Below are 25,585 nucleotides of genomic sequence, written 5' to 3'. Positions count from 1 at the left end.
GCATAAAAATCACTTCCTAGTCTACTTTACATTTTAATAATCAGGAAAAACTGTCCACTTTGAGCTCCATTTCACGTGACACTTATACATCAAGATGTTGTGTGTTCATGGAGCGTCTAGATGATTCTCGCTGTCCGTATTTAGGATTAGTTTAACACAAAGCGACGGAAAATGAGGACAACATTACACTTCAAACATATATTGGTTTGTATAATTAACGTACTCACCTGTTCTCTTTAGTCTGTAGAAAAATCAGCCGGATGTGCAGAAATTAGCTGAAAAGTTTAAACCTGTTTTTCGGAGAAGGTTGAAAGAAAACATTCTGTTGCTTAGTTGTAATTCATTCTCATTCGTCACTGGGAGGAAAAGTTTGACTGAGATGATTTCTGTTACCGGCCCGGACAGGAAACGTTTCAGTTCAATCAAGTAAATCCGCCTGTTTAGTTTAGTTTTGTTGTTTTTGCACAGTCACTTTAGGAAACAATCAGCTGAATTGTGCTCATTCCGATTTATTTATCGACTGTGACAGCATTTCCCAACCTCACAACAACTTTAATGTGAAATACCCGTCGGGAACTTTCAGTTTGTCACCATTTCATGCACTTAAGCATTTTGTAGCTTGTAGCGTGAATCGGAGGAGAAGCCGGAGGTCAAAATAGACTTGAACTTAGAGACCGAGACCAGAACTGTGGTTGCTGTGGTAACGTGAAGCTCATATATTTTCCACTGCTTTCAACATAAAGAGTTTGTGTGACCAACTGTGGCTGGATCCAGTAACACATTAGTGTTGTTACCGCAACACGCTGGTGTGGAAGTCAACTTTTTCAGCCGAATTCAGACATGAATTTTAACGTCAGCTGTCAACTCAAATCAAATCAAAGCACTACACAAACAGGAAACCACATGTTAGGCAGCATATTTTAATCAGATCAAATTGAATCAAACTTAGATTTTGTTATGTTTTAAAAATAAAAACAACGAATTACAATCACTCAACAATGTACGAGACAAAAAAAATGAAAAATAAAAAAGATCCTCATCAAAATGTTCATATTAAAGCACCATCAAATACAGTGGTCAACAAAACATTAATTTTAGAATGAATCAAATTAGACAAATAAATACTATTCCGATTTATCCCGGCAGAATTATTAGGCACCATGGTGACATAAATAGTTTATAACAGCAGAAAAAAAAAAAGAACAAAACAAAAAGAAGCTCTTAAAAAATGCTGAAAATACATTAATTCAATATATACACAATATCTGAACGTGAGTCTGTGTAGCCGTGCACACATGTGTGTGTGTGTTCAGTCAGCATTTTTCACGATGTTGTTATTGATCTCCATCCTGCTGATCAGTTCGGTCACCAGCTGCTGCACAGCCTGCGAACGCAGCCGGCCGACCTCCAGGACGCCCTCGTGGTTCACGCTCTCAGAGTCCTCGTAGCTCTTCACCACCTGACACAGATCACGTAGGCACACATGATTCAGGGACGATGCTTTTTGAACGTGGAACCATTTGATGATATAATCTGATAAAGTTGCTTATTCGAACAAATTAACATGATAATATAAATGTGGCATTGGTCACAGGAACATATTGCATTTTAAGAACTTTACGAAACTCCTCTGACAATGAAAACAAACTAAATGGTGCGTTGCGACTTGTGTCTGACATTCAAGTTCAACCGGTCGCTGACTTGATCAGCGTGTCAGCTGTGTGTTTACCTTGTTGGTGATCAGAGAGAGGCCAAAGACTCTCAGACCGCAGTGAGCGGCGACAACGACCTCAGGAGCCGTACTCATACCTGCAACACACGCCAACAGGTGGTGAATAAGAAACCGTTCTACTTCCTGTGGGGGATATTTGGAGGAGGGGGGGAGGCTTTTGGCTTTTTGTATCCCAAACTCAGATCTGCTGACAGTTTGGTTGAAACTGCGCAGAGCAAGCAGGACTACTGAAAATGATGCACAGGAACAGGAAAGCGAGCAGCAGAACAGGAAGAGGAGGAGTTACAGGGACCAGCAGGATTTTTGTGTATTTGTGTGTGTCGTACCAACAGCGTCCACCCCGAGTCGATGCAGCAGTCTGGCCTCAGCGATGGTTTCAAAGTTTGGCCCCCCCACCATGGCGTACACGCCCTCCTGCATGAAACCGGCCACGCCCTGTTGCTTGGCAATGTCCATCGCTAGGCAACGCAGGCCTTTGTCATAGCAATCTGACATGGCGGGAAAACGAGGACCGAACCTGTGGACAGTCGACAACAAGTCAACAACAATAAAACGGGAGTGTTGATACTTTGTTTCCGTGACAACGTGGGCGCAAACGCAAGCGTGAAATATTAAAAGCGTGACAAGTTATGAAACGATGACACAGGAAACAAAAGATTTAACCACAGAAGAAGAGTGACAGTGCCTTACTTGTCGTCGTTGGGCCCACTCAGCGGGTTCAGGCCGACCAGGCCGGGGAAGTTGACGTGGTCTTTGATGATCATGATGTCACCGGGATGGAAGCCGTCAGCCAATGAGCCGGCAGCGTTCGTCACAATCAGAGTCTCCACCCCCAACAACTTGAAGACTCGAACAGGAAACGTGGTCTGACGGGGGGACGCACACAGACATCATCTTTTTGAAGTGTTTTAAGGGTTTCACTTCTCATTTATCATGACAAGATAACGTTTGAATTCTTTTGAAACTCTATTATTCAAAGTCATTTTAAACAGCTGGAAAAGAATCAAATTAGCTGTTGATTCTTAAGCAGCAGCAACTCGAACGTTCAGCACTTCCATTGTGTGTGTCTGTGTGTGTCAGTGTGTGTGTGTGTGCGCTATAAAAGGAAACAATAGCAGCATTGATCAGTCTGCTAAAAGGCTGCATGTGACCAAACTCATGCATGAGCTGCTCTGCACACTAAATACACTAAATTATGTACAGGTTGAGTCTCATGCTGCTGATTTCATTCATGTGTGTTTACAATGATCGTGTTGATCAACTCACAGTGGCAGCATTTGTGTGTGTGTGTGTGTGTGTGTGTGTGAATGCTCCAACACAAAAGCACAAGTAACAGAAAATTTCACATCAGCTTAGGAAAGCAGACAGATTTTATACCTTGCAGAGTGAATGTCCTTCATACATGTGGAAGCGACCCTGCATGCACACACACGTCTTCCCCTTCAGTTCCCCAAAAACCAGCCGCCCTGCATGACCTTGCACTGCAACACACACACATTCAGGATTACACTGAAAGACAGGAATGTAAATAAACCACAAAAAGTCTATCATAGGGATGTCCCTAGATGAGGTCATGCGCTCGTTCCAAAATTCCCCATGCCATTTCATTGTATTTGCATTGAATCAGTTTACCAATTAAAGCTGTTAAATGTCCTCATATTTATTTTTTATTTGATATATTTGATGTATTTGTTTTATAAAGCTGCTCCCAGACTTTTTGACGGAGATGATCCTAACTGGCTAATTTTCTTCCGAGTGAACAAATAAAAATAAAATAGATTTCAGGCAGAAAGACAAACCAAATCCTACAAACACTGGACAGTTGGTTTGGTGTGTTTGACTGACTACTTCATTGTGACATCACAAAGTTTCAGAAGTTCAGGCAGTTTAATTTAAAGCATTTTCTGAACATACCTCATTACTTCCGAACCTTCCTGTTATCTCTTTATTACTCTCATGGAATTAATATAGATCATATTCTCCAATATGGGACCTTCGATATTAAAAACCAACCTAATATTCTGCGTACCTGTGCTCTGAGGGAAGCCCGGTATGTCAGAGTAGGCGAATGCGTCCTGACATTTGAGGCTGTCGGCGAGCATTCCCAGCCCGGACCCGCAGATGATGGCCACCTTGGGACGGTGCTTCGTGTGAGACGTCAGCCAGTCAGCTGTCTTCTGGTAGTCGTCGTGACTGCGGACAGGTAGAAGAGAGGAGGAAATTCTTCAATAACTTACTGCTAAATGACACGTGTCGCTGCTCATTCAGTCTGAAAACCGCCACAGGCTTACGGGTACTGTGGTTTTTAAATCTGTTCAACAAGCTGACGGAAGATCCTGAAAGAGTTTAAATTATCTGAGAGACCTCCAGGTGCTTGTGTCCACCGACACAAGCACCTGAATCAGGAAATGGGGAAACAAATGCAAAAATAGATTTAATTTCTCCTTTTCAGTCAAATATTTACCTTTTACTCCATTTATATTATTCACTCCGTCTGTATCTTCATGTAAACACAAAAGAGAATCATTTCATACGCTCATACAGCTAAATGAGTCTATTTATTTAAGTTTTAATATTCACATTTAAATTTACCCAAAGTGAGGCACAGGTACTGTGTATATTTTTCCTTTAGTACTACTGCACATACTTTTTTTATATTGTCTATACTGTACATTGTTATATTGTCTAATTATATTTCTTTTTTTACTGATGCCCTCTTTTGCTGCTGTAATACTGTAAATTTCCCCACTGTGGGATGAATAAAGGAATATCTTATCTCATCTTACATCAGCAAAGCTTCAGTGCAGTAGCCTTGTACAATATCTCCTAAATCAGAGAGAGGAAAAGAAGGGACGTCTCTGATCGAAATTGAGAGTTTGTTCCACCATCTGGAAGCCGCAGATGATAAAAATCTGGGTTATAATTGGAAAATTTGGCCGTCGAGAAGCAGCGTGAGACTGAATCTCTGAGATCGGACAGATGGGAGGAAACCAAGAAGTCTGTCAGCATCAGTGACTTATGTTCAATGAAGCTGAAGGAGTGTTACAAAGGGTCAGTAAAAGCCCTGAGGATCGGTGCCCAACACAATGACTTCCACGTTAAATATGAGTCACATGAAAGGAGAGAAAACAAGAACCATCACATTAATTAACACATCAGCATGAAAATAGACATATAAAATAGTTCTCGTCTTACCTGATCTGTTCTTTGCTGTGCATGATGGATGTTTGACAGAGCACTGATGATGGTGATGGATGTGTGTGTGTGTGTGTGCGCCTTTTAGTGAGCAGCCTGAGACACTAACTGTGTGTGTGTGAGATGGAGGAGCAGTCAGCCTAGATATTCACCGGTCACATGCTCCTGATTGGTCAACAAACCAACAACACAACCTGAACTCCATTCAGAAGCAGCAGCCAATCAAGCCACAGCGTTTTAAAAAATGTTAGTGTGTGTGTGGTGGGTGTGTGTGTTTGGATGGCCATATATGGAGGACTCTTGTTGTGTAAGCAGGGGTCTGGTTTTGCGTCACACCTCCGCTGACAGTAACGTGATTTTACTTCAGTGTTCATTCAGTCTAACTCTGATCCTGAGGCTTAACACACACACACACACACACACACACACAGAGATACAGTCAGACTTCATGTGGATGAACATAGATCGGCATTTAGGGGGGACACATAAATTATATCTCCACATTTACATTCAATTTTATTCTCATTTGCTGCAGGACAACTGAAAATATTTCTAAATAGTTTGGACTTAGACTTCGTTTGGCAGAAATGACACGTTCACAAGCGTCCACTTTCTGTCTCATGACCAATAACATACTTCACGTGTTCAATGAAGCTGATGGATAATGAGGCGCATGTGGGTCCAATGGACGGGGGACCGGGTGGCTCCGGGACCTGGACGGACTGAAACCGGATGACCTGTGGACGGTTTAAAGCGACAGGAAGTGCTATCAGCAAACTGAAAGCCTGAGCTCAGAGTCAGCACCTCTCCACCTGCAGAACGGTCATGTTCAGGAGACACCAGGTCATAAAGGACGACATCTTTGATTTTCTTCGTTTGGCATGGGCCACTCTGTGTGTGCGTCTATTTAACAGGAACCACATGGAAGCTGATTAATTAATGAGCAGAGTGGAGCTGGTCGTTACAGAAACACAGAAATTTAGATGTTTGATTATATTTAAGAAAACTGTTCAATAATACATTTACAGTATCGTATAAATGCATTTTCAGAATTTCTTTTTTTTTTTTTTTTTATTTGTTATTTTTCATCACAACGGTGCCTCGTTCTGTAGGATAAATCTGAATGAATGCGACATGTTGTGGTTTCTATAAAGTGTGTTTTACTGGAATATTGCCTTCTTTTGGTAACGCATTCCTCATATAGAAACACTAAATAAAGAAGCAGTTGCAATCACTCACTGTAGGGACTTCCATAAATCCCAGGAACACGGGAAATATGTTTTCCTGATTTTTCTTCCATCTGAGGTTCATGTTTTTGGTCTTTTCTTGAATATCTCTACAGATATTGGAAGGATCGGTTTCTATTGGAGCTGCTGTCGCTCTGCCAACACGTCACACACCGAGTTGAGTTGAAATTAAGCATTTCCCAGCGACATCCCAGCGATAAATTGATGTCATTTGACGTTAGGTTTAACTGTCACATGTTGAACTGACTGATATATCCAAGTTTCCTCTGGATGCTGCTGCCTCTGTGTGTTTAATGCTCAGCTGGATGCTCAACATTACTGCCATCCTTCACCTCGGTCAACATGTGAAAAATGTGACCACGTCCATTAAGATGTCATTCGCAGATCTGGCATTGTGAGGACCTACGTGACCTGTAAGGACCCGGCTCGTGTGCTGCCTCCTTTTTCCTGCTGCTTCACTTCCACAAGGCCAAAAAATGTCCAGCGGCTTGTTTCCCACGGAGCAGTGAAAGAGTCAGTGAGATGATTATCTGTCACCGGTGGGGTCTGACGGTGAGAGCAGGGTGATAATGGACGGCCAGTTGTGGGCGATCATGTGATGTTATGTGATTTTTTTTTATTTATTTTTTTGCCACATGAGTAGCGTGGCTCTGCTCTCTCTTTCTCTCCTGTCCCACCACTCCTGACGAAATGGCTTTAAAACATTGCCTTTATTTCTGTGAAATGCTGGGCAGGTATTCTGTGTCCCCAGGGGATGAATCCTAATGACTTTGGTGATGCTCTGATTTTCCCTGAATTACTGTCATGAGATTATTATTGTGGTTTAGAGACACATAGATAAAAACTGACCGGATGGATTTTGTTACAGTTAATGAGCTATGTGAATGATGAACCTTTAGCTTTTCTTTTCACACCTGGATCAGGACAAAATATCAGCATAGTGGGTAGAACGCATGGCCCATGAACAGGAAGTTCTCCGGTTGGATATAATTTCCTGTCACAGTTCAATTTGACCGATCTAATGAAGCCAGAAAAAAATTTTGGTTGATTTCTAGCTAAAAAAAAAAAAAAAAAGTCTGCCATTTGCGACACAACATTTGTCTTTGGTATCCAAGTTTTCCTCAGAGCCCAGACAGCAACTGTTGAACTGAACAGGGGGAGCAGACTCTGTTGTCAGATGTGGATGTCTGAGGATTGCAAAAGTTCCTAAAAATCACACCTGGAGCTGAAAGACAACAAGTCTGACTTCAGGGTGAGAGACTGTTTGAGGAAGGAGTGCAGAAGCAGAAATGCCAGTGTTGGAGGAAGAAAGATCCTGAAAAACTGGCCAGCTGATTTTTTAACTCAAACAAATGGATTTGTTTTTTCAATTAAGACCAACCGTGCACTCATTTAGTTCACACTCCGCTCATCCTTACTCCCTGTAAAATATTATCTCAATAAATTGAAACTGTCGTACATTTCCACATGTGGTTGGATTTCAGCGGTTTTCCTCCGGTGTTGGCAGCATGCGGGCCAGATTTGGGCCGAGGAACAAGAGAGGAAGCTGGGCCAGGATCAGAAATAACAATATAGACCAGAGCCGCCTTGCTACCTGAGGAAGTCATTTTAAAAAGTAAGCAGATATTTGTAAATGAAGGCCAAGTTCTTCACCATGTTATGATCAATAGTCAGCTTTTTAGATTTAAATACTATCTAGAATCAAGTCTGGAAGTTTTATTGTGAGGATGCCTGAAACTGCAGTCAGTTGATTGTGAATTCTCATTTAAATGACGACTAGATGTGAAGTAACCTGGTCCTGGTTGGACTCCTACCTGGGGACGAAACACTCCGACCTGAGCTGCTGCTGGTGTTTGTCTCCCTCTGGTGTCTGGAAGGTGACTCACGTATTCAGTCCTGGTGACAGAAACAAACACTGAATGTGATCGATCATCGTAAAGATCAATAATCAATAAAAGGTACAGAAGAATCTGATGAAGGCAGATAAACTCCTTCCTGACGTCGCTCCAGAGTTTAGAAAAAACATTTCTATTAAAGGTCTGAATCAGATCCATCAAGTGTGTTTGCACTCGTGTATTATTGGCAGTTGTGTGTGTGTGTGTGTGTGTTGTATCATGTCGCAGATCTCACATAAATAAAGCAGATTTTGTTTTTCTCAGTTATTTACCAGTGATCCAGAGCTCCGACTTTCTCTGACTCCAAACACTTTTCAACAAATGCAGCTGAGATGTTTGTTCACTCTGCTCAGTTTCTTTCTGAACAGTTAACCTAATTTAAAACTGTACAAACACTGATCAGCCACAAGCTGCTGAATGACACGCATTTTTATTTATGTGCACCAGTTAAATGCTGAATTTACTGCACTGACCTGCATTTGTTATGTGAAGAAAAGTGTTTATGCAGCATCAATGCTGATGTTTCTGCGAACTACAGTTTTATTTGGCTTTATTGGTTTTCAAACAGCATATCACATCACCAAGAATAATTTAATCCTTGATTTATTGATATCAAAGAGTCTTCCTAAATTGGCTGTGTCCGAGTCTTTTTTTTTTTTTTTTTTTCTGTAAGAACTGCAGCCTAACTTTCAGTGGCGTCATTAACTCTGCAGAGGGGATCTCGTAAATAGGAGCTGTGCTTCTCCCACACTCCCTCAGAGGAGCCCTGGTTGAGGTCTCCTCAGGACTCCCCCTGGAGCAGCACCCCAGAGTCTCACGTCTCTGTTGGACATGAATCAATCATCTTCATAACAATAAACCTTTTGTTTTGTTACTGAAGCTGATTTTTTTTTTTTTTTTAAGCTTCAACAGAGACTGAGGCTGAAGTTCCCATCTGTCCAGATATTCATGTTCTGATTTGCATCAGCAGACAGTCGCCAACATGGACGGCTCAGGATGCTGATGGAAACAGACCATAAAGGTCTGTGTTGGTCTGCAGGGCCCAGCAGGGATATTCAGATCCACAGGGAGGTTTAAATATCATTTCCCATCACCTAACAGCTACAAAAGTGTCTGAGTGAAGATGGACGATTCATGCAAAAACTGGAAAGAAATAAAATAAGACAATCATTCGGGATGTGTCATGTCACAGTAAAATATTGTTTAATTTCACTAAAAGGCCGAATGAATATTAGGAATCAGTGAATTGCCTCAGAGTCCCCAGAAAAGCACAGAGGCCGTGACCTCATTGTCCCCAATAGAGATGTTGGCTCAGTGTGTTTAGTTTGGCTCAGTATCAGTTTTATTTTTGATGAAAATTTCTGATGAAAAAAAAAATATATCATAAAAAATTTAAATGTATAAAAATGTTTGATTCCCTCTAAGTTTGTTTTTTTTTATGCAGAAATGTGAAAAACTTCAAGCATGCAGACATGAAGACTGCTGTTAATGCAACCGTTCGAGGTGTGACATCATGGCAATATGAGGTCAACGCACACACACACAAACACACACACAGGAACAAGTCAACACCCTGTAACTCTTCTGCAATCAGAGGCTGACTTCATCCTTCAACCAGCCTCACTCAGTGCGGTGTGTGTGTGTGTGTGTGTTTGTGTGTGTGTTGGTCAGCGTTGCGTGTTGATTGCACCTCGTTACGGCAGAAAGCAGCCGGATAGTGATGGAGGGAGTGTATGTTTGTTTGTTTTGTTTGTTTCAGTCGGAGATGGGCAACTGTGTGTGTGTGTGTGTGTGTGTGTGTGTGTGTGTGTGTGTGTGTGTGTGTCCATGGATTCATTGCTCTCCTGTGCAACCATCAAATGCAACTTGAGGCAATACCCTACGCACACACACACACATACACACAAACAATTAATATTTGATGCTTTTTCTATCTTTACATTCTTTAGGTTTTTATTTTTGTATCTTGATGCTAAAAACTTTTTTATTCGTCCTCGTTTACATTTCTGACATTTCAAACATTGTATTCGTTTTTCACATTAAGCTTTTTAAAATTGAAATTACTTCACAGTGTTTGTTCATTCTACACGCAGCTGCAAGTCAGTGAGGTTTTTCCTTGACTGCTTCATACTTTTTATTTGACAGCTGTAGTTTCTATTTCCCAGATTTGAGTCACAGTCACAGATGAAACACTTAAACTTGAGGGCAACGACATGATTAAACAAATTTGCAGTCATTAGTCAGTTCATCATTAAGTTGGTCAACAGAATATGATTTATACTTAATTAATAAAAGATTAAATGGTATCTCTGGTTGCAGCTCCTTAAATATGAGGACTTCTGCTACTATTGATGATATTTGAATCATTGATATTTGAATTTTAAAATCACAATTTAAACAGAATGCAACTAAATCGATTTCATTGGATCTTATAGCAATTCATTCATACAGTATGAACTCCCTTGTCCTGTTGTTTCGGGGAAATTCTTCTAGTTATCGCTGTAATCATTGTTATTTTGTGTCATACAATCCACTCGACATCACTCTGTCTAAGATTAAATACAAATAAAGGTAATTAAAGAGTTCAGACTGGATGGAGATGAAATGTCTTCCTTGTGTACGAGTGATTGGAAAACGTGTTAAATAGTCACCTGAGTAAAACCAGGAAGAACAACAAATATGTCTTCACTCACAGAATACTACTAGATGGATTAATACGAAACACAACTCTCACCCAAACTGGGACCATCACACCTGAATATCCAACTCCAACCCTGAAAAGTCCAAATCCAAACATAAAGCCCAGGTTGAAACACTCGATCCTGTGCACAAGCAAAAGTCAACACGCTGCGACACACAGTCATTTTATCTAGCTGTTTTCATGATTTAGTCAAGGTCAATTTTTTACCAACAAAACTGTAGTAAAAGTAAAAGTAAAAACTGAAATTTCATGAGGCCACATTACATCCAGACTACAGTTCTGAAAAAAAAAAAGAAAGAAAATCTGCAGCCCTCCCGTGTGATCCTGAATGGTTGTTCGACCGGCACCCTGTCCTCTCCAGCGATATAGATGATGGATTTATTAATATTATTTTGCATTGTCAGATTCACATTGTAATGTGAGTTATCGACAGCTGGCCGTAGCGTAATGTGGTGAAGTTGGATGTGATCTGGATTTAGAGAGGCCACCACACTCAGTGCTTCAATGAGGGTTAATTCAGATATTTGCTTTCAGGCTATTTTGGTGTCTAAGCTAAATGGCTAAGATTGGACTTGTTAATAGTGTTCAACAAAAACAAATTGTAGGTCTGCTCTGAATTACATTCAGCGTAAATACCCCAGAACGGATACTGGAGTTATATTGTCAGTTAAGAGCGTTTAATATCAACTCTGGTGTTTTCACAGCCGCCTTCATGATGCAAGTTGTTAACGCGGCAGTCTTTTCCGTCCCATATCACACCAACACTAACAAAAGTCAGCAGATCTTCCACCAGCCCTCGTTCTGCTTTGATAAACTCTCTGCAGAGAGTCGCCGAAGCTCGGTCTTCACCACAATCAGGAAAAACAAGCGTCATCTTTGCTCTCCTCAATGGGTGGTGTTTTATTTTGGTAAATGAGGGAGCGATTTAACGGTCCGCTGGGTGGAAAGAGACTGGCTTCTAATTAGCTGCTGATGCAACGTACCTGGGGAGACACTGATCAGGACGGTCCTCAGAGGGAGGGAGGGTGTTGTTTGATTCTTTGTTTCAGTCTTAGGCCGTCAGCTACACGAAGATTAGGCTGGTTTAAAACCCTGGGAGGCCTAAAACCAGCCCTGTTAGCACCATAACAGGTGAGTCCACACACACATCTGCAAGAAAAAGTAAAAACTCTTCTTAAATGCAGTTTTTAAATGGAAAAATACCTTTAATGTCTGACTGAGACTTATTTTCAAGTTTAGATCCGATAAAACAAAAACCCACTATTTTTAAGATTAAACCATTTCAGTTCAGTTTTTAATCATCTATGACTTTTTATTTAATCACAGATGTTTAAGACATAAAACAACACAAACAAACACACAAACCCAAAACGTTTTTTTTAGAGTTGAACTCTACTTTTGTCTCCAAAACCCCCAGATTGGTCTTGTGGCTTCTGGCAGCACTTCATTGGAAGCACATACAGTATGTGTACTTGCTTATTCAAGCAGTTTATCAATCAGCCAGACAAGCAACAAATGAACTTCACTTCCTGTTTATATTTAACATTAGAAAAAGGGGAAAACTGATATCTGTCATGTCTGTAGGTGGTTTAAGTTTTTCTGAAAATGATGATTTTCAGTGTGGAGGTTTCTTCAGAATTACTTGGAGGTCAGTTAGCATTGACAGGCTGCGCTAACTCAGCTAAACCTTACCTTATGGTTAATGTCACGGCAATCTAATATTCTACTATAGAACATTTACTTTAACTTTATTGGATAAATGAAATTTGCTTCTTATAGGTTAGGTTATGTTTGTTTTTTTTTTTTTTACTGCAACTTTTAATCAAGTAAAAATTTCAATACTTCCCGCTCTGACGTGTGACACCAGGACAACAAACACACAGATAAATCTTAAATCTTTTCTTTTTCTCCGGTTTAAAATGTTCGTCAGGGAAAAAAAAGTCAGCTATTATGAGACAAAAAAACAGAAGTCAAAGGTTTAGATGGAGTGACTCACAGGTGAGTCTTTATATTAGGAGGACAAGTCAAACAAAAGGGAAATAACAGAGTCTGGCTGATGAGTCTTCAGAGCAAGTAGCATAAAAAAAAAGCTTTTAAACAAACGATAAATTTAAACCAAAGCAAAAAGGAAAACCAGTTTTGTGACCTTGTTTGTTTGTTCTAGTATATTATACAGCAGCAATGCATCAAATCTGGTTTGTGATTTAGGACTCAGAAGTCTCTTCTTGAATAGATGCAGCGAAGAGGTCAAAGGTCAGACTCTCATATACATGAATGGACACACATCGATGCCTTCACGCACACACGCACAGGCAAACACACGCGGTCATGTCATATTGGATGGAATCGTCATGCCAACAGCAGACATTACTGCTGGTTTCATCACAAAGACAATCCCAGGCTGGCCTCATCGTGTGTGTTTATAGAGAGATCTACCCCCTACACACACACACACACACACACACACACACACACACACACACACACACACACACACACACACAGAGGTCACCAGGGATGATGCAAAACTGAAACAAGAAGACACTTAAATACTGTATGTGTGTGTGTTTGTGTGCGTGGTGGGGGATTAAAGAGGAGCTTGAACTGGAGAGACAGCGACAAGATCTTGTTTCATGAGCTGAGAGCACCAGACAAAAGAGCAAAAGTGGACTGATTATAATAACTAATGGTAACATACAGTAGCTGCTTCTTGTAAAGCTCCACAGTCCTCCATATTTATTGTTTGTGAAGCCGAAAAGATAAATAAATTTGCTGATCGACAGAAAATTCTTTCAGCTCTTTAAATAACTGATGAAAGACAAATGAAGACAAAGTCACATTCTCCAAAACCTCCATATGCACCTTATCTGCTATGGAGCTCCTGCTGGGATGGACACCGCCACACTAGCATGTTCACATCGAGGATGTTAAGACAAAGAAATGATGGTTCATACCTTAATATGGACTCATGGGCTTCTAGACTTAGACCACCGCAATCCAAAGTCAGTGCACGCACAGGCCCGTCCCAACAAGATGTTGACCTCACAAAAGCCAGAGAAAGGCGCCTTTGTTTGTTGTTCTGTATTTGGCTGCAAAACAAGAAAAAGACAAAAGACAGTGGTTGTGCAACCACTGAGGTACACAACAGAAATGACACGTGAAGTGTCCAGTTTGATTTTCAGACACAGGCCACAGCTGAAAGGTCGAAATAACACTTTTCCTTCACCAGACTAACCCAAACCTAACCCTTAAAAACACAAAAAACACAAAACAGAACTGAAGTAAGATAACAAGCTAAACGAAGGGGGGCTCCATTGTAGTAATAATAATAATTAATGCCGACATCCAAAATTTTAGGGCTCAACATTCACATAAGTTTCCATAGAGGCCACCCAGTATTATTTTGTTTATTCTATCTTACTTGATATGTTCTGTCGATAAAGCATGCTGAAGTGATTGTCACGTAAATCACAGTAATTTAAATTCGTTTCTGTTTGGCTTGGATACAGACCAAAAGATTCTTAAAATAAGAAATCAGAGCAAAAGGTGTTTTTTGGTTTTGGAAAATAAAGTTTAAAACGTTCAGTGTCAAAAAAACGGAGTGTTCAGTGTTGAGAAATGTGTGAAAGTAGCTGTAACTGTGCTCCTGCAGATGGAAGAGCATCTGTTTATTTACAGGCAGGATTAGTTTAGGATCGTACCCTTCAGGAAATCTGCTGTTGGCTAATTTAATCTGCATTTAACAAAGACCACTGGGTGCAGCAGCTCAGGGATATTTTATCCTCCAGCCAGCCCGAGGCTTTTCCTGTTTCTTAAAGCTCCCACTGCTATTCAGATCTTAAACTCTGCACCACCCAAGGCTCGATAAGACGAGGATGCCCCCGGAGAAGCACAGAGACGGAGGGAGAGGGGGAGACCACCGGGACAAGACTCAGAGACCTGACAGCAGGTCCGCACACAGGAAGTGGATTTAAAGCTGTAGAACAGGTGTTTCTCAGGTCATAATCCTGAGAATGAGGACAGTGTGTGTGTCAGCGTTGTGAGCTCTCAGCCTGTGTGTGTCTGTGTGCGTTCTTCTTGTGGCAGGCCGTAGTTGAGTCAGACACTTGGCCTCTGATTTCATCACGTTGGTTATGAAAGAGACAGTAAAATTTAAACACACACGCTAACACACACACACAGCGCCACTGTTTCTTCAATATTTCATCATGTCGCGTAAAAAAACACGCTAAGCATGTGAAGATAACCTGCTGTGTGTGTGTGTGTGTGTGTGTGTGTGAGAGCGAGTGTGTAACCAGGTCAGTCAGACTCTTTACCTGTTGCTTGGAATCACTCCAGTCAGAGCTGGCAACGCACACTCACGCACACACACATCCACACAGGGAATCCACATAATGAAGATTTCCTGCAGAGCAGCAGGCGCCTTGTCTGTTTCCTGCAGGGATTAATCGCATGTCCGCAGGAACATGGAAGGAGCCCGTTGTGTGTCACTGAAGCTGTGAAATGATTCTCCTGAACGCGACCGCACTGTAAACAGTGACAGACCAAAGCCACGGCCCTCATTCAGTGTGTAAACAAACTTAATGCGGAAGGTCTGACATCTGTCTCTGCTGCCCAGGTGACCCATAAATTCACCATCTGTCATTTCCACTTCTGATCTGATAGAAGGCATCAAAATCAGGCAGAGAACGTTTAAAGTGTTTGTTAATAATAATAGTAATAATAATAAAAAATGTAAATTAGTCATTGTCATTTCCATTAAATTATACAAGACTGATGTTTTTAAATGTGTTTCTAAGTTTAGAGGAAATGAAGGAGTAGAAATAGGCCTCATGTCAGTAGATGAAGAAAAAATCAGTTTCATTTACTGCGATTGTTGTTCATGCAAGCTGCTTTCCCTAAAAATGTATCAGATCCTGAGAGTTTCATCTTCACTGTACGGCTGTGAACTCTGTAAACTCAGCTTCAGCGTCGACAGACATGAAAAGGGAATCAAAACCAATCTTGCTTTCTGTCCTTATAATCCTGACGCGCTTGTTGGTAAATTTCTGATATCAGTCAGCCTGGTGAAAAGAAAAAAAAAATAAAATAAATAAAAGAGCACACAAACAAACAGACAGACAGAGATGTTTGTCTGAATTTCTTCATCAGTCTTGTGTACACACTTCCTGCATCGCACCAATGACACCCATTTAACCCAAACCTCAGTGCAAAGGTGTGCACATTTGTTAAATTAGCGATTCTACTCTTTGGTGTGAATGTGTCGGCCCTGTGACGGACTGGAGGCCTGTCCAGGGACGAACGTGTCGGAGAAAATAACAGTTTGTGTTGCTGGACTTTGAGTCACGCTCAGTGTGTCAGTGTTTGTAATGTAATAATCTATGAATGGCTTCAACATAAGAAACAGGCAGCTGTTGTATAACTCACAGCTCGCTCTGCTGTCGATGATATTTTAACACCACACATCATCCTTCCTGAGCTGATAACATGCTTCATGAACAAAGTCTGTAAGGTCTTCCCTCCTCCTCTTCCTCTTGTTGGCTAAAAAAATGTCACAAAAAAGCATTTTAGAAAACCCAAAATATCCTGCTGTTGATAAAAACCGAACTTGCTCCAAAACAAAACTGAGAAATAAAACCCCCGAAACACTGTTAAACCGTGACTCACTTTCTTCCCCATAGAAGACATCAAATGTTGGTGCGACGTTAATGCTGAACTCAGCGCAATTTCACATGTCAAGAGGAATTTATCTGAAACAAAAGGTTGTTTTACCCAATAGGGGCCATCCCACCAGGAGTAACAGTAACCTTTTTTAAAAACATGACTTCGTTGTTCTCTGTTTCACCAGGAGAGATAAGTCATGCACACACACTGGCCTGCTTCTGCTACCGAAACTGCTGTTGCTGCTTACGAAAGGAACCGTCATCAGCACAAACAGGTCGCTCACTGACAACTGTGTGCTTGTGAGAAATATGTAAACAATGAACACGATTTGAAAGGAATGAATGATAACATTTCTCTGCTATTTTCATCAGGAGGACAGAGTTTGCCTAAAACTGCCTGACAGCGACACGAAGGCTGGTCGTTATTTTTCAGGATGTCAGGATGAGACGTATAAACTATCTTTCTAAAGTCAAACAGTGGAGCAGGCTTTCATTCGTAACAGTAACTAATCATAATACCACAACAATGACAATAAGATCATAAGGACATAAAATCCTATCTAACATCTGTTGGGTCTCTTTAAATTATTTTATAAAGAGTTTGGTCAAGGCCTGCTATATATGTAAAGTGCCTTGATGTAACTTTGTTATGATTTGGCGCTATTCAAATAAATCTGATTTGATTTGATTTGACATTTTAATTTAATTTAATTATATATTACGTCCTACATTAATGAAAGCTATCTAAATATCTGACTGTGATTGTGTGGAAGTCTCAGTAAATGTGAAAGTGAAACCTCTTCTGTGACAAATGTAGAAAACAGAGAACACTGTGCAGTTTTCTCTTTTGACTTTAGAGATTCGATATTGGTTGTGGAGAGCGGGTTCCTCTCTGTCTTATTTTGTATTATGTATTATGTATGTATTATTGTATTCATACCCTTTTAAAAGGTTGAAGATGAATAGGACAGTCAAAAGGTGAAGGTACATAACAGAGCCTTGCTCATTAAAAATGACACAAACTTGAACAGCTTTGTTTGCTGTCAGATTGTAATAAAGTGTGAAGTTAAATATCAAACGCTGATTTCACAATATTTACACAGCATTGAACTATGCTGCTGGAGTTGCCACATACAGGCCTCATAAAGGAAGCATGTTGTGTCAGTATCTTGTATCTTGGGGACTTTTGGGGAATGTGTTTTTTTAGTTTTTCTACAGAAAACAAAGGTGACTTTGCCTTTATTTTGGCTTCACTGTTGTGTCACACATTTTTACAGTCTAATGCAACAAAACCCTCCTTTCATTATATGTTGGTTTTAGTCAGTGCAATATGATTCGCCAGCATCACAAGCTGCAGCCTATCACGATGGTAACACAATCCGCAGTGGTATTACATAAAAGAAAATTTTTTACATTTTGCTCAGAATAATTATCACATGCTATGAAACCGACAGACAGCTCCTGCTGACTAAAGTGAAAACACGTACAATACAGAAAACAGTCACTTACAGAGCAAAGTTCAAAATCTTGTTGAAACAATATAAGTCAAATATTTGGAGAATGGGGAAGTAAGTGCATGTATGCATAAGAACTTCGATTTGGTGACCAGTGAGGGATGATAATGTGTTTTCTTCTGTATGATAGAAGAGCTGGAGAGTTATTGTGCTGATTGGGCCGACGGGGAAAGAAAGTAAACAAACAAACAAGAAAGAAAGAAAAAGAAAGCAAGAAAGTCAGAAAGATAGGAACAAACATACAAAAAACTAAGACAGATAAAGAAAGTAACAAAGAAACAAAATACTAAGAAAGAAAAAGAAAGCAAGAAAGTAACAAAGATTGGAACAAACATACAAAAAACTAAGACAGATAAAGAAAGTAACAAAGAAACAAAATACTAAGAAAGAAAAAGAAAGCAAGAAAGTAACAAAGATTGGAACAAACATACAAAAAACTAAGAAAAAGAAAGAAACAAAGAAACAAACACAAAGAAGGATAGATAAAGAAAGTAACAAACTAAAAACAAAAAGGAAAGTAACAAAGTGACAAAGAAAGAAAGAAAGAAAGGAAACAATAAAAACTATGTAAATAAAAAAAGTGTAACATTTTGAAAGAGTGTTTTGTTTGTCTGTTTGTCTGTTCCTAATAAAGTGGTTTGACTGTGAACTCCTCTTCTGATGAATGATCGCTCCGGAGTTGCAACATCGAGGCCCCGCCCCTCCGGATGACGACACCGCGGGAGGAAACAACGTAACCAAACATAGTCGAGTTAGTCCGGGTCCTCAGTCCGGGTCCTCAGTCCTGCTGAGAGGTCTGGAGGCGAACCGGGTCAGGAGAGACCAGAGTCCGCAGACTGGATTTACGGAAACCAGAAGAGACCAGTTTGTCTGTTTGAATTCTGAGAAGGACAGAAAGGACTCGGTTTGTTTTTGGCTTTGTTTGTCGGATCTGTGTTGTTAAAACAAAACAAAAACAAGTTTCATTTTTCTCTCCTAAACTAAAGTTTCGGTTCGGTTTGGTCTCGGCTGTGTTTTCTGTTTTATTCCGACTGAAGAAGAAACTCAACAACTAACAGCTGACTGAAGAAAAGGTTGCGCAACCGACACAATCATAATAATAATTATTATAATAACAGTAATACAAGGAGAGAGACAACGACGTCACCACCGGACCGAGAAGACCCGGTCCTCCCAGTCCAGGATCTGGTTCTGGTTCCAGTCCGGGTTCAACAGCTAACAACTTTCAGCCACGTTAGTTCCAAACAGGCGGATTCGGGGAGACCACCAGCACCGCGCTTTCCGCTTATCGTGCTGGATCCACTGGTTTCCTGTTGACCCACCACTTGAACCAGTTTGAGGAGATCAAGGTAAGAAAAGTGTGCTGGTGGGACAGATGTCTGACCTTTTAACCAGAGTTTCACAAAATATGGACCAATCAAAAGCTGAAATATAAATGCAAAGGCTCGTTTACATGGTGAAAGTAATGCAGAAATGATATTTAGTAACATTACATGGAGGCTTGTTGAATTTCTATGAAGTTTGTTGCTTACAGAAAAGGACGTGTTAAATCTGTGCGATGAACTCAAACATTTGAGTTGGGATCAGAAATGCTTGAACTTTTACTGTAGTTGGACAAACTGGCCTTTGTTGGGGCTTTCGGCCATATGGCATGGTCTTCCTCAGCTGACTGCGCATGTGCTGGACTTCTCATCTGGTCTGAAATGAGTTTAATCATGAGTGATGGAAGATGTTGGGAACTTTCCTTGGAGGCTCAAGCTCCATGTGGACATGATTGCATCAGACCATTTCTGCCGGTCTGCCGTTCTATCCTCCTGGATTCAGGTCGAGCGACTGAGGAGGCCGCTGAGGTTCACTGCCATGTTCATGAAGCCGCTGTTGTTTTGTGACACTGGAAGTGGCCTTTAGAAGATGATTAACTGTGGCCATAAAGGGAAGCATGCGTGGGATCCGGTCAGCGGATTCATGCTGCTGATGCCAAATCCAGATTCGCCAGAACAGGCTTAGTTTTCTGAAGTCTGGTTCCAGGCAGATTAACCTTTGATTCTCCTGGTGCAGAGGAGCCACCTCAGGGTTGGATGCTTTGTTTATTCCGAGGTGCTTTTATTTATTTATTTATTTACTTACTTTTGGCTCACCACAGCTGTGAAGACCAGTTATTGAGTTAACTCAGCAGACTTTGGAGTTTCAGGTCAAATCAAATCAGCTGCAGACAGTCATGCTCATATGATTTTTTTTTTATTTATTTATTTATTTATTTATTTATTTTATATGATGTGAACAGCAAGTGAAGCTTCCCGACCTGAATCTGCATGAACTAATCTCATAGACTGTATGTAAAGCTGGACATAAACATCAGGGCTGAAACATGAAGCCAATGTTCAAGGGTTTTAAAAATCAGACTAATGACCAACAGGTGGCGATTCTTTTGGTTTGCAGAAAGGAGTCAGTGTCTGTAGAAGCCTGTGAGGAAATGGCCTTCCTTCTCACTTGATTTATTAGCTCAGTGAAATGTTTTCTTCGTGACTTTATGATCTCAGTTTCCAGCATTCTTCAATACAACAGGACGTGCACTTCTTAACCGACGCTGCCCTTTGGAGGGGAAGCAGACCATAATAATGCAGGGCTATGCATCAGGGCGTGGCTACCGTGTGGTCGACATCGACGGGGTTTCAAAACAGAAGCTCACAAACCACTGGCTGACGTCATGGTGGGCTGCACTGCCGCCACCTGACTGAGTGATTGAATTACGGCTGATATAAGCTGCTGTGTAGGTGTTTGTGATAAAGAGCTCAGGAAGGGCAGAGAGTCGGCCTCCAGGTTCTGTTCCAGCAGGCACTCTCTCTCAACAGTATGTGTATTTGTCTTGTTTACTAATTATAGAGATGATTTAAAAGAGAAACAGTTTCATATCCTTCTGTAATCTAGAGTTCTGACTGGAAAGCTTTAATGAACTTAATTTCCCGTAATGCCTTGATCTTTTGCCAAAAAACGTCACGGATCAACAGAAGAGACGAGCCTGTGGAAGAGTAGAGGGCTTAAAGTTATCTCAGAGGATTGAACCATTTGGAAGTTTTTAGGGCGGACCTATGAAATGAAAACAAGATCCTTCAGAAGAGAGCTTGCGTCATTATGAATGTAGATGTTCAATGTGAACTAAGTAATACGGATTTGTGTTACACTGTGGACATGAAACTTTTCCGCACATTGATGAGAGAGATGTTAAATGAGTGAACGCTGACAGTGTGATAGTGTTCACAGGCCGAAGCGGTGAGACATCAGCCAGCACATATTCACCTCACTGAGTGGGGGTGTGTGTGTGTGTGTGTTTGTTGGAGGATGACGTTGCCACGGTGACGCTGTGACTCAGGTGGTTTCACCAGAGTGAAAGCAGTTTGCCAACATCAGGTTACCACACAGTGAAACCACAACAGCTACGGGCACTGCAAAACTTCATATAATTTCCACACACTCCCTTTCAGAGTGTGAGTGTGAGTGTGTGTGGTGTTGACTATATTTAAAGCCTGTTTAAACTATAAACTGTTGTGCTCTGATGCAACGATCTGAAAGCCGAAAGTGTCTGTCAGCTTACAGGAAGTTGCATCATGAAGCCTATAGACACGTTAACAGTAATGCGAGCATCAGAGACGCTGAACACAGTGGGATGTGGTTCTAATACAACTCATTAATGTATGTATGTGAAAATATCACTGAAGAGGTGAGAGGTGGTGGGGGGGGGGGGGGGGCATCCAGCTGTGAGAACACCTGCAGAGGGTGCTGCAGAAATCAAAAACATAAAGTTTGCCCTGAATTTCTTGGGTTGCCACCTCTGACTGAAATCTTTTGAAACTTTGGGATAACACTAAGTTCCCAAACTGCTCTTGTGTAAACAGTCGTAAACTTAGAGACAGGAAGAGGACCTACCTTTTCGTTCAGGCAGATGATTGTCAGAGAGCATGAAATAACCCGATGATGTCACCTGTTTCCTCCAATCACAGATGAGTGAGGGAATGGCCGCAGCCAGGTCTCAGCTGTGTCTGAAGCGGCTTTTGGACGAGCCCCAGGAAAATATACAGAAGTGTAAACGAGTCCGTCTGGCTCCGCCTCCTCCGACGCCGGGCCTCTCACCCTGCCTCGGGCCCTCAAGCCCCGTCCACAAGTCAAGCCAAAGCCAATCGCCATCCAGAGTTGGACCGTACTTCCTGTTTGAACGCTGCGAGGGGGAGGAGACTTACAGGGCCGTGCACGTACACACTGAACAGCAGTACACTTGCCAGGTACTACACACACACACACAACGTATGCAACATTTGTGGTCCTGCACAACACACTACAAAATACACAGATTGAGTTTTTACACATGGTTACCCTGACTGTCCTGTCACCGTGGTTACAGGTGCTCCCTCTGCGTGGTTACCAGGAGCAGCTGGGTGCCTACGCTCGCATTGGTCACCATGACAACGTCTGTGGCCTGTTGGACGTGGTGGTCGGCCAAACCAGCGCGTACATCTTCCTGCCCGATCACCACGGCGACATGCACGCCTACGTCCGCAGCAAGAAGCGTCTGGGAGAGGAGGAGGCGGGGCTTCTTTTCACTCAGATGCTGAACGCCGTGATGCACTGCCACCGCAACGGAGTCGTCCTGAGAGACCTGAAGCTCCGCAGGTTCGTCTTCACCGATCGTCACAGGTGAGACTCAAAGACCACTAACCTGAGTGATGAGTAGTACACCTTTAAAAACAGCTGATCTTAATGAAACCCTTAAAATCCCATTAAGAGTAGGACCCAGAATGACTTGACTGCTAATAATGCATAACATTACTGATGCCACTGAAACGACTGGTGATGCTAATTTGAATTATACCGACTAATATGACTGAAAAGCTGCTGAAAGTGTTGATACTGCTAAAAACAGTACTTTGAACGACTGTGCATACTGTGACTTTGGATACTAATTGTGATGTTTTGCTCCTGCAGGACTCACCTCGCCTTGCTCGGCCTCGACGACTGTGTTCTCCTGCATGGCGACCATGACGACGACTCTCTAACGGACAGACACGGCTGCCCCGCCTACGTCGGCCCGGAGCTCCTGACAAACGGGAACGGTTCCTACTCGGGCCGCGCCGCGGACATCTGGAGCCTGGGGGTCTCTCTGTACACCATGCTGATTGGACGGTACCCGTTTCAGGACACCCAGCCCGCCGTGCTCTTCGCAAAGATCCGCCGTGGGACCTTCAGCCTGCCCGACTGGCTGTCCCCGCGTGCCAAGTGTCTGATTGGCTGCATGCTGAGGAAGTCGCCTGCTGAAAGACTGGAGGCCTCTGAGCTGCTGATGCACCCGTGGCTGACCAATCCGTGCACGCCACATCACAACGTTCACAAGACGCATCACAGTTCACACACACCACCACAGAGTAAGCAGGAGGACGATGACCAGGTGGTGCCAATGTGGACACAGAAACACTGACACTCACACATTTGTACCTCTATACTTGTGAGGACCCCCGACTCCCTTAAATTAACTATAACCATCATACATGATTCGAGTGCGTTAACCCAACTTAAAAACTTTGATTGGTCGGACTGCTGTGAAGCTGAACCCCCAAACTTACCAACCAGACCTGGGTGTCCTGAAAAGGACGTCTCAGTCTACTTCCATTTAAACACACCTCAAGCAAATGTGTGTGTGTGCGTGCGTGTGTGTGTGAAGGGATCAGCCCAGTGATGTGATGAGTTAATGAGATGATGGCGCAACCTCCGCGAGCAAAGTTGTTTTCTGCGTAATACAAATAATACTTTTCATCTACTCATTCTTATAGCGCTCTGTGAACACGAACTGGACGTGAGCTGGAAGGTGACAACAAATTCTTATGTCCTTTCTCGGTCCAGAGTCAGTAAACTGAATTATAGGTGTGAGAGAGAGGTGAACAATCAATCAATCACTACTGTCAAAAACTAATTGGTCCTCACAAAGATAGACAGACAGACACACAAGACCATAGAAACACTACAGAAACAGTCTGATCCTGGATTACTTGACCTTTGGGTGCCTTTCTCTCCCTTTTGCTGTGTCTCAATTTCCAGCTCCGCCCCCTCAGAGGTGAGGCCACCTCATAGCCTCGACTTGCTCCTTGTCTTCCACAAATGATCTGAACTGCAGAGGATTTATAACTTAGTCATGAGTCCCACCTTTACCTGGCACATACTGGGACTAATGGTGCGTTCAGGTGCTCCTCGTCAGCTCGTACATCTGAACGTTAAGTTGGAGGGGATCTGTAACATTAGACTTCTATCGGTGGAACAGGTGAACGTCAAACGTGCCCTTTTTATCAGTCAGTGTTTCTATGCACTTTAACAAGAACATTGGTGATAGTCTGGTTGTTATTATTACTGTCAACAAATCCCAGAAAATGATCGAAACCATTAGCGGATGAGTCCTATTACTCAATAGTGTTTTTAGCCAAAGGCTGATGTGTCAGCGCTCCATTGTTGTTTTAAAAACTCATCAATCAAAATCTTTTGCTTGGCAACGTGCTCCTTGAGTAATGTGAACACAAGCGATGGAGTTTGAGTCCATTCCACATTCACCGTCCTGCTGCTGTGAATACTCACGAGGCACCTCATCTACTAATCCGCAACACAACTGACCCTTTGATGGGGGAAAAAAAAATAAAAAAATCTTTATTTTATTTCAGACCAATTTTGAAGGATTTACATCCTTAATAACTGGAAGAACCAGCAGGTTGCAGGGTGAATGACGAGGAGCATTGACAGATGGACTTTTTCATGGGATTTGTTCACAGTAAGGAAAATGTTAGTTACAATTGGCTTTCTCCAGTAAATGAGACAACTGTCTTTGACATCCTTTCCCACAAGCAGAGTTTTGTGACTTCACCACTTACAGCAGCCGTCCGCTGGAGAAACCCTTTTGTTGCCCACAGATAAAGTTCACCAGGTTGGGTTTGTTTTTATGCAAATGCACATGGCAAAGGTAAAAGTAATGAGGCGGGAAGTATCAACTGTTACACAATAATTAATTTCAGCCATCTGAATGGAGACTAAAAACAGCATGAAGCAGCCTCACCAAAAATGTCGAGTTTAAAGGAGGAATGTGCTCATTAAGCCACTGCATGTACCTACAGTATACAGTAACCAGGTCGCTCCAAGTGCATGTAAATGTTTCCTGACTACCTGTATAACCTGTTTACCTTAAGTGCATGTAGACGTACTGTGTCCTGAAGCAACTGAATCCATTTAACACAACTTTGTAGATGTCCATTTCTGATTGAAGGAGTTGGACTTCACTGGTTTTCAAAAGGTGGGACTTTGAAGGAGCCTACAATGGGACACAGCCTATATCTCAGTATTTACCCTCCCTAGAATTATAAAAGACGGAGGGTCAGTGTTTGTGTGCAAAATCCAACAACAACAACAAAAAGATGTTTGGCTAACAGAGACACTGTTCAAAGCATTAAAGACTCCTGTCCTCCTCCAACGATTCGGATTTTACTCTTCTGGAACAGAGAGCCAACATGCAGCAGCCAGTAGGATGCCTTATACTGATACACTGTACGAACTCAGACCTCAGTTGAGCTGGAGAATGAATAAAGATATTTCACAAACTCCTCTGGTCCTCAG

The 25,585-nt window shown here is 41.9% G+C and overlaps 2 protein-coding genes across 3 annotated transcripts; one reads left to right on the top strand and one right to left on the bottom strand.

The window, feature by feature from the left end:
* Window positions 1–910: 910 nt before the first annotated feature.
* pnp4a (purine nucleoside phosphorylase 4a) lies at window positions 911–15,225 on the bottom strand. 2 transcript variants are annotated; one of them, XM_029502043.1, is made up of 11 exons: window positions 15,087–15,225; window positions 13,725–13,859; window positions 11,754–11,919; window positions 7,989–8,070; window positions 4,928–5,664; window positions 3,762–3,925; window positions 3,110–3,213; window positions 2,423–2,598; window positions 2,059–2,249; window positions 1,730–1,809; window positions 911–1,459 (listed from the first exon to the last, which is right to left on the bottom strand). In XM_029502043.1, exons 5-11 carry the CDS (start codon window positions 4,948–4,950, stop codon window positions 1,310–1,312), a joined length of 888 nt encoding a protein of 295 aa, XP_029357903.1. In that variant the 5' UTR covers window positions 4,951–5,664; window positions 7,989–8,070; window positions 11,754–11,919; window positions 13,725–13,859; window positions 15,087–15,225; the 3' UTR covers window positions 911–1,309. The 2 variants fall into 2 exon arrangements, with proteins under 2 accessions (XP_029357903.1, XP_029357902.1); XM_029502042.1 differs by lacking the exon at window positions 15,087–15,225 and having other exon boundaries at window positions 13,725–14,008.
* A 3,484-nt stretch (window positions 15,226–18,709) lies between these two features.
* On the top strand, window positions 18,710–25,563 carry LOC115043814 (tribbles homolog 2-like). Its single transcript, XM_029502527.1, has 4 exons — window positions 18,710–19,296; window positions 21,946–22,224; window positions 22,344–22,636; window positions 22,925–25,563. The coding sequence occupies exons 2-4, from the start codon at window positions 21,946–21,948 to the stop codon at window positions 23,412–23,414; spliced, it is 1,062 nt and encodes a 353-aa protein (XP_029358387.1). The 5' UTR covers window positions 18,710–19,296; the 3' UTR covers window positions 23,415–25,563.
* Window positions 25,564–25,585: the final 22 nt, after the last annotated feature.

The sequence above is a fragment of the Echeneis naucrates genome, chromosome 5 (assembly GCF_900963305.1).
Source record: "Echeneis naucrates chromosome 5, fEcheNa1.1, whole genome shotgun sequence".
NCBI classification, from domain to species: domain Eukaryota; kingdom Metazoa; phylum Chordata; class Actinopteri; order Carangiformes; family Echeneidae; genus Echeneis; species Echeneis naucrates.
The sequence above is the reverse complement of the archived record's forward strand: the minus strand, read 5'-3'. Positions and strand labels throughout refer to the sequence as shown.